The sequence below is a fragment of the Lolium rigidum genome, chromosome 2 (genome assembly GCF_022539505.1).
Source record: "Lolium rigidum isolate FL_2022 chromosome 2, APGP_CSIRO_Lrig_0.1, whole genome shotgun sequence".
Lineage (NCBI taxonomy): Eukaryota > Viridiplantae > Streptophyta > Magnoliopsida > Poales > Poaceae > Lolium > Lolium rigidum.
In genome coordinates, this window is record NC_061509.1 from 158,803,590 (window position 1) to 158,812,589 (window position 9,000).

The window sequence follows — 9,000 nt, forward strand, 5'->3', positions numbered from 1 at the left end:
TCTCACTCTAGTATCAAACGCACCAATGCGAAATTATAATCTTGATGATAGAATAATGTCAAACGAGGTGACATAAACGATTAGCAAAGACATATGGATATGAATGATTCAGACTATTAACAACCTTTTCCACGATCAAGGATGATCATTAGCACATAAGCGTATGGTGTTATGATTAGTAACAAATGCAACTAGATTATTTGTACTCTAGTGTAATTGGGAGACTATTGGAGATAGTGCTCTAGAGGCAAATAATAAGAAGTATTCATTATTTATCTCAATTTTTCATAATAATTTCATGCCATGCTATAACTATGTTAATAGGAAACATGGACACATGTGTAGTTTGTAAACAAACCAGGGTCCCTAGTAAGCATATGTATGCAAACTAGCTCATTGTGGTCATTCGATGATCGAGGTTACCCGGTCATGGACATATACGCCATTGGAGAATGAGATCTTATAATTGGGTGAATGATATGATGGACTTACCCAATATATAAGTTTTTTAATACCATCAATTCACAAAGTTCAACGTTACGATGTTTATGAAAGCGTAGTGACCTAATCCTTAGGCCATGAGATCATATCTAATCACTATCTTCAAAGCGCATCAACCGTCACACCGTAAAAGGATGATCATAAATGTGTAGTTGGGTATTCCAAAGGGATGGGTTGACACGTATCTATCAATAGCGGGATTCGTTCATCCACGTGACAGAAAGATACACTGGACCAACTCAGTAAGATTACATCCATAAAGCTACGCATCGTATGACTAGGTCATGGGGATGAAATCACACGGAATGAGTTGAATAGCCTTGTCGGTAACGAGATCAAACTAGTATGATGATGCCGATGATCATATCTCGGACAAGTGCCGATATCGAAGTAACAAAAGGAATGGGACTCACCGTAATGGTTCAAACGATGACCGTATCTTCGTTGAATACACATGGATCGTTATGGTTCTCCTGACCCCTATGGTGATCATTGATCGAATTGATGCCTCGATCATGTCTGTGTTGTTCACAAACTGTAGGGTAACACACTAGAGGTTCAAATAAAACTAAAGATAGTTTTGGAATCATTGGAAATAGAGAGAAAGCCATAAAGTGTTCTGGGAGTATCCGATGGGTGCTCGTAGTGGTTCGGGAGGTGTGTCTTGGATCATTGGTAATCAAATAATATGTGTTATATATTAATTTAGTGAATAATATTAAATATAACATTTTATTTAATAATAACATGTTTCACACCTTAAATGCGCCTCACCGAAAGAGAGGCCCATGAAGGGAAGTGGCCGGCCACCCATTGGGCCAAGGGGGCAGCCGACCGGGCTAGGTGTGTGTGTGGGGGGGGGGAGGGGCACTAGGCCCAAGGAGGGCCGGCCGGCAGCACCATCCCATCCCCACTCTTTTGAACCTTGGCAATGATGGGATTCGTAGCATAGAAAACAAAAAATTTCCTACCGCAAGAACGAATAACAAGCAAAGATCCAATCTAGAAGATGGTAGCAACGAGAAGATCATGAGACTAACCCTCGAAGATTTCCAAAGCCTACGAGATTAGATCTCGTTGTTGCCGTAGTCGATCACTTGCCGCTTTCGAAAGCGCGTAGAAGATCTTGACGGTGCCACAGTCGGGCAGCACCTCCGTACTCGGTCACACGTTCGGTGTTGATGACGACGTCCTTCTCGCCGTTCCAGCGGGCAGCGGATGTGATCCTCCTCGGAATCCCGCCAACACGACGGCGTGGTGACGGTGGTGGTGGAGATCTCCGGTAGGGCTTCGCCATAAGCGCTGCGGGAGAAGGAGGAGGAAGAGGGAGTAGCTAGGGTTTGGGAGAGGGGGAGCTAGGGCTGCGACTTGTGTAGCTCTTGGGGCTCCCCTTGCCCTCCTTTTTTAGGTGGAAAAGGTCCTTGGGTCGTCCAAGACCTACCCCCCAAGTTTGGGAGAGTTCCGGTAGGTTTCTGTTAGCCGAAACCTACTAGAACTAGGACTCTTTTGCCAAATCCGAATCTGCCTTAGGGGAAACTTCTTAACCCTTAAGGAAAACGTGGATACACCTATTATGGAACCCTCCGGACTTCCTTAGACAGCCCGGGTCGTCCCGAAACCTTCCACAATATTCCGGACTATTCCGGTCCTTCCAAAACCTTCTAGAAGCTCCGGTCAAAACACCGGACTTTTTCCGAACCCCGGAAAATGACTTCCCATATATGAACCTTATTTTCCGGACTATTCCGAACCTCCTCGTGATGTCTTGGATCCCATCCGAGACTCCGAACAACATTCGAGCTCCATTCCATATTTCATATCTACTTAAAACGACATCAAACCCTAAGTGTGTCACCCTACGGTTCGTGAACTATGCAGACATGGTTGAGACTCCTCTCCGACCAATAACCAATAGAAGGATCTGGAGATCCATAATGGCTCCCACACATTCAACGATAACTTAGTGATCGATTGAACCATTTACATACGATACCGATTCCCTTTGTCTCGCGATATTTTACTTATCCGAGGTTGATCATCAGTATCTCCATACCTTGTTCAACCTCTTCTCCGACAAGTACTCTTTACTCGTGCCGTGGTATGTCATATCTTCTGAACTATTCACATGCTTGCAAGCTAATCAGGCGACATTCCACCGAGAGGGCCTAGAGTATATCTATCCGTCATCGGGATGGACAATATTCCACTCTTGATCCATATGCCTCAACTCATACTTTTCGAATACCTAATCCCACCTTTATATCCACCCATTTACGCAGTAGCATTTGATGTAATCAAAGTACCCTTCCGGTATAAGTGATTTACATGATCTCATGGTCGAAGGATTAGGTAACTATGTATCGAAAGCTTATAACAAACTGAACTTAATAACGTGATCTTATGCTACGCTTATTTGTGTGTATGTCCATTATATCATTCACCTAATGACATAACCTTGTTATTAATAACATCCAATGTTCATGATCACGAAACCATGATCATCTATTAATCAACAAGCTAGTTATACAAGAGGCTTACTAGGGACTCCTTGTTGTTTACATAACACACATGTATCACAATACAATTATAGCATGGTATGCAAACATTTATCATAAACACAAAAATATATTATAATAACTATTTTATTATTACCTCTTGGGCATATCTCCAACAGGCAAGCCATGTGCCCTACCCCTCTCCCTTCGCCTATATATAATGGACAAGTGTAGGGAGGAAGATACAAGAATTAAATAGAGAAATTTCTCTCTAGTTTTCTCTTCCGCATGATTCCTCGAAGAGATGCGCCGGGAGGGAGACAACCCCACCTAGTACGCGGGAGCTGCTGCGATCCGGATCCGGGAGATCTACTTCCGCAACTCTGCTGGAAAGGAGCAGGGAGCGTCGTTGGGCACCGTACGTGTGTGAAACCTACAAGATGCGGCACTTGCGGCACTCAACATCATGCGAGGAGATTGAACGCGACCATGAGATCGACGACGAGTACGACTACATATACCATATTTTAGCGGAACATTAACCACTTTAGGTCTACGAGTGTACGTCACCGAAACCATTTGCGTTACAACATTACTCTTAGATAGATCATAGGCAATCGGAGTGCGCTAGTTAGAAATTTTTTTTCGGCTATAAACCCTTATAGTATCACCCTCCGCTAAGGTACCTGCATCTTAGGCGGAAATTCAATTCGGCTCCCGGGTGCGTATGCTCTCTCTACCAAAAAAACATATTTTGAAGTGTGGAAAAATTTTGACAAAAAATTCTACATGTACATCTCCATAATATATGTGTGTGCATCAAGTTTCACGAAAAAATAATATTTTTTGTGGCCTATGTAAAAAAGAGAAAACTTATCCTGTGAAAAGCATTGTTTTTAGCACTGAATTTTGTCTTTTTTGCACACGTCACATGATAAGTTTATTTTTTATGAAACGACTTTGTGAGTGCTTAGCATGTGAAGATGTACGTGCGAATTTTTTGTTTCAATTTTTTTGAAATTTAAAATATGTGTAATAAACATTTTAAAATATAGGGAGCATATGCTCCCATGTTACAAAACACCACTCCCGGTGAAGGTTAATCGAACACCTTGGAAACTCCATATGCTAGTGTGGGCTCCAATCAAAGCGCAACAAACTTTCTAGCCCCACACTCACAATAGGGAATCACCAAGGTGTTTGTGTTGGGATTCGTGCATGGAAAACAAAAAAAAACGGCATACATGTACCACCCAAGATCTATCTATTGAGATGCAATAACGATTTGAATATAGATATAAACTTACCGATTAATTTTCGGAATGCTCGGTGAAGATTCTCTACATGATGATCAAGCCATTGTCTCGATCTCCATCTCCATGGTGATCAAGCCATGTCTTGGTCCGGCGTGTATTTGGTAAAATTCTAGCCCTGGTAGTATGCATGTGGCGTTCACGACCAAACCTCTCTCCTAACGAGCCTGTTCATACCGCCCGCGATCTTTGATCTAGCGTGTATTTGATAGAATCCTAGCCTGGTAGTACGCGTGTGACGTTCACGACCGAACCTCTCTCCTAATGGGCATATTCGTACCGCATCTATACCCCAGCCTACCGTCCCGACACATAGTGTCCGACGTCGCGTTAATGACGCGTCTCGCCTTCCATGCGCCTGCGCTGGTGGGCAGCGTCGCAACGGCTTCAATGACGAGGACGACGAAGACGACGAGTACGAGTATGCCGATGACGACGATGAGGGCGCTGACGAAGACGATGACGCGGAGGTCGAGGCTGAGGACGCCGACGAGTCCGAGGACGAAAAATTTATTATGCGTGGGGACACCACTAGACGCAAACGGACGCGCGATCGATTTCGACCATTTAAATCGACGCGAAATGAAAGTAAACGATCGGTTTTACCTTTGATTTGCGTAGGCCCGCTGAAGATGCCCTAAGCTAGGCAGCGGAGAGGGAGGCAGCGCATGCTCTATGTTGTACCTTCTGCGCATACTACCTCCGTCTCAATGAATAAGGCGCCTCGTTTTACGAGCTTTTGATCTAAAATTACTTCAAATACATAAATATTGTTTGTATGAAATTAGTATCATTAAACAGTTCTCTTCAATACGAATTCAACGATACTAATTTTATATAATATAATTAAAATTTTGTTACTCAATTTTTATGATCAAAGTTAATCTTAAAATACGCATGCGTCTTATTTCTTGAAACGGAGATAGTAGCATTTAATCGTCTTTTGAAAATTGAATCAACATTAAATGGCCAGGGAGGGCACAGGCTCTCTAACAAGCCGCTCCTGACGCCTGTATCTGACCTCCCCTGCACCTGCTTGTACGCTCTTGACGCCTGTATCTGACCTCTCCTACACCTGATCGTAACATGCTTTGTGATGTGCATATCGTAAGTGTACATTATATTATACACTATATAAAAGGTAAACCAGTCAACGCATCTCATAGAGATTTGGGAACTGTTGATGCGTCAATTTCTCCTCTATCCCTTCAATTATTTTGTGACACGTATCCTTTCTATTTTTCATGTGGCGTTATTCTTTCAATTTGCGTTTTTTCTGGACTAAATTAGATACCGGTTACCGGTTGTTACATGCTCTTCCGCTCGCCCCTCCCGGTTACTGCACGTTCTCTAAAAATATATCTACCAAGTAGGCCCCACCTTCACCGTTTGGGGCCATCTCAGCGCCGCTTTGACCGATCCAGTAGAACCCAGTAGATTCCTGAACGCTCAGACGCCTGTCCCGGCTGGCCTAAATTCACGCCGTGCTGCACGCCTCCACCGCCCTCCCCCTTCCCCCGATCCGCCGCCGCCGAGCTCCCCTGTCCGATCTTCTTCGTCGCTGGCAGCGCCGTGTGTCGGATCCTCACTGCCGTCGCGGCGCCCACCGAGGAAGTCCGGCTTCCCCGCCGGCTGGTTTGTCATGTCCGTGTTCGAAGGCTAGCAGTGCGGCCGCCACGTCCGCTCCTACTGGCTACCAGGTACAGATTTTCGTTCGCTTTTCCTCCGCTCGTGAATTTGTTCGCGTTCGCCATGGTTTCGTCGACGAGGGGGCAGAGGATAGGCGGGGGTACAGGTGCCGCGATTGCACAGCGGGAGCCTGGAAGGAAGGCAGTGGTGATTCAATAGCGGAGACATCGATCCCATGGTCGCTCAGGTCAGCCCGTGTACTCTATGTCCAGCGTCACTCTATGTCCTAACTGAATTCAGTAATTCTTTGTGAGGCATGGAGCTGACATAACCTAGGTAGCAAGGACTAAATGTTGCATAGTATTTTCTGTTTGTTACCCTTATATGCATAGCTTTGTCTTCTCGCTGAATCTGGGCATGTTTGGATTTATAGGCTGAAGATGTGTATAGAGTATCGACAAGAATTTGGGTGCATAAGAAGGGGCTGGGCCTATGTGGCTATGTGTACGTCATTTCCGGTAAGAAAATTCCAAGGTGACAATTGGTGTTGATGCAGCCATAAGGTGTTTCTGTTAGCCTGTTACCGCATATTATCTTGGTTTATCGTTCCTTCCTTCCTGTTGCATGTTGCAGAATCAGAACCTGTTGTGGAGATATATCACTTTCGTGTCTGATGAAGCTGAACAAACGCTTGCTACTTTTCCATCGAATATGCAATCTTTAAGCCTTGGCCACAATGCAAAAGCTATCAATCTGTGTAAGGTCCTCCCTTTAATACCTAGACACATTTATATATTTCTATTCATAATGTCATCTCATCTCATGCTGTTGCATTGATTCTTGCTATATTAGGTGATCTATTGTTCAGAAAGGTGCAACCAGTGTTTCTCTGTTGGTGTGTTACTCAGCACGCCAAAGTTAAGGGTTCTCGCACTATCGAAGGTAAAATCCAAACAGAAAAGAATAGTAATACTGAAACTCTCTTAGTTTGCTGCATGATCATGATAATTTGCTTACTTTGGTTCTGTGCTGAGTATGTTGGTCCTTTGGAGCAGGCTATGTATATGCCTAGGAATTGTCATATATCAATTCAGTTCTAAATAAAAATATTCTGCAAAAATTTAAGCTCTAGAGCGATTCTTATGCTAATATAGTATTAGCATTTGAAATAGCATGTATTTTCAAAGCAAATAATTGTGTACATAACTTTCTACATCAAAAGAAGATCTTGGAGTTCGCATATGTTTAAAGTTTGTAAAGAAACCTGCTGTTACTTCTCACCTCATTGGTTATTTTTATTTCCTTTCAATCCTTGTGTATATTATTCAAATATCTGTAATTTCATCTGGCAAATTCATCATTGTAAAAAAATCAGGCTGATTCAACTGTCACAAGTTCATTGAAAGATGCCATTGTCCACTATCTTCCCTACAACCTAAATGAGCTGAGTCATGCGTACATGCTACCGGGTACAGATCTACATGGTACATGGAAGGTTCAGTTATAGATCATCTTATATGGCCATTTTTCTGGGGTTCATATATACTCCATTGATGAATACTGATGATTATCCATGCGTTCTTCACATAGTTGCTACCATGGATATATTGAATTATAAGAGTGATACTCTTCTCCTGTTGTATTTGGTTGCCTTCGAGTAGCATGTTATCGATTTATGGCTGTTGAGTGCATGTTCTGTTTAATAACACCAAATAAGCATGAATGTCAGAATGATCTTGACAGTTAACAGTTTTTAAGGTTAATGGTTTGTATGCTTTAAGGGAAATGGATATTCCTCCGTCTACAAAGTGGCATTTCACACTTCAATGCCAGTAGTATCCAGTTCGCTTAGTATCTATGCTATGCAATGAAAATTAATAAAACCAAGGGCAGACACTTGACAAGGCTGGTGTTTATTTACCAAAGCCTGTTTTTTCGCACTGACAGTTTTGTATTACTGTTTCAAGGGTAATATCGAGGAAAGGATTAAGGATACTTGCACTTGATGAATATGGGGAACCAACTACATAAACAAGGAACATAATATACCAAGAAGTACTTGATAATCTCTAGAAATATTGTTTCATGTAAGCATTTTTCTATGTTCCTATTTCTGATATCCAACTTTCATTTGCATACACTTAATGCCCATATGTTAAATAATTGTTAATGCTTCCTTTATTTCGCATGGATATGGTGTCTCTGTACATATGTGGCAGCTGGCTCTCAATTGCAAGTGGCAAGTAAGGTTACTTGTGACCGCCTGTCCATGTTTGCCAAGGCTTCAGATAAGTCGTTTACCCTATAATCCAAATTCAGCTCCAGTGATTGAGTATGTACTAGATCCTTTTGGATTAGTGAGATCACATGACACGTACAGATGCACTGTATGATGTACTGACATGCAAGTCAGACCAATTACATTACGAATCAAGATCATGCCACTGCGATTAACAGATTCAACATAAATTTCAAGGGGCAGTGGTTGCAAAATCCTTGACCTGTCCATATAGGCTGGGACAGCTCTAGAGACTGAAGGTTTTGTTTAAGCGATGCGATTTCTGTTGAATGGCAGCGTTATGTTTCTCTGTGTGTCTGTACTCTGTAACCAACAGAGTGAACCCTACCTTCTGTTTTAACTAAGTTTGTGTAACTCCAGATTGATGTAACCAGTTCACTAACCAATTGATCAATCATTATGCCGTGTTTGTACTATTCCTGAATCATTATAACTGGTCCACCTAGCAATTGTTCATGATTTTGGACATTTACTCTTGCTTTGCTTTTTTCAATTCTAACATATTCACGAATGCAGAAAATATAATTCAGTGTACTAGACATATCAAAGATCAAATTGGAAACATCACAGTTATTTTCTGTAACTCAAAAACTGACATGTAGATAAAATACGCTATTACTAGCTCAGGAAAAAGGAACGTACCATCTAGGAGGTCCGCTTAAATTGTTGACTTGCATGGTTGATTCCTCCGGTGGCTTTCCATTTAATTGACAAGATCTGTGACGCCGAAGCACCGAATCTTCGGTGCCCAGCATTTCTGGTG

The 9,000-nt window shown here is 42.5% G+C and overlaps 1 protein-coding gene across 1 annotated transcript; it reads left to right on the forward strand.

Moving 5' to 3' along the window:
• Nucleotides 1-6,027: 6,027 nt before the first annotated feature.
• Nucleotides 6,028-8,635, forward strand: LOC124687549. The gene is made up of 7 exons (XM_047221324.1): nucleotides 6,028-6,185; nucleotides 6,372-6,456; nucleotides 6,572-6,700; nucleotides 6,791-6,880; nucleotides 7,314-7,433; nucleotides 7,906-8,025; nucleotides 8,158-8,635. Exons 2-6 carry the CDS (start codon nucleotides 6,379-6,381, stop codon nucleotides 7,942-7,944), a joined length of 456 nt encoding a protein of 151 aa, XP_047077280.1. The 5' UTR covers nucleotides 6,028-6,185; nucleotides 6,372-6,378; the 3' UTR covers nucleotides 7,945-8,025; nucleotides 8,158-8,635.
• The last annotated feature ends 365 nt before the right edge of the window (nucleotides 8,636-9,000 follow it).

Excerpts from the sequence above, each read along its gene's own strand:
- LOC124687549 (XM_047221324.1), top strand. The coding sequence starts at position 6,379 with ATGTGTATAGAGTATCGACAAGAATTTGGGTGCATAAGAAGGGGCTGG. Across the intron at positions 6,701-6,790 it reads AAGCTATCAATCTGTGTAAG|GTGATCTATTGTTCAGAAAG; the intron begins GTCCTCCCTTTA and ends TTGCTATATTAG. Across the intron at positions 6,881-7,313 it reads GGGTTCTCGCACTATCGAAG|GCTGATTCAACTGTCACAAG; the intron begins GTAAAATCCAAA and ends TAAAAAAATCAG.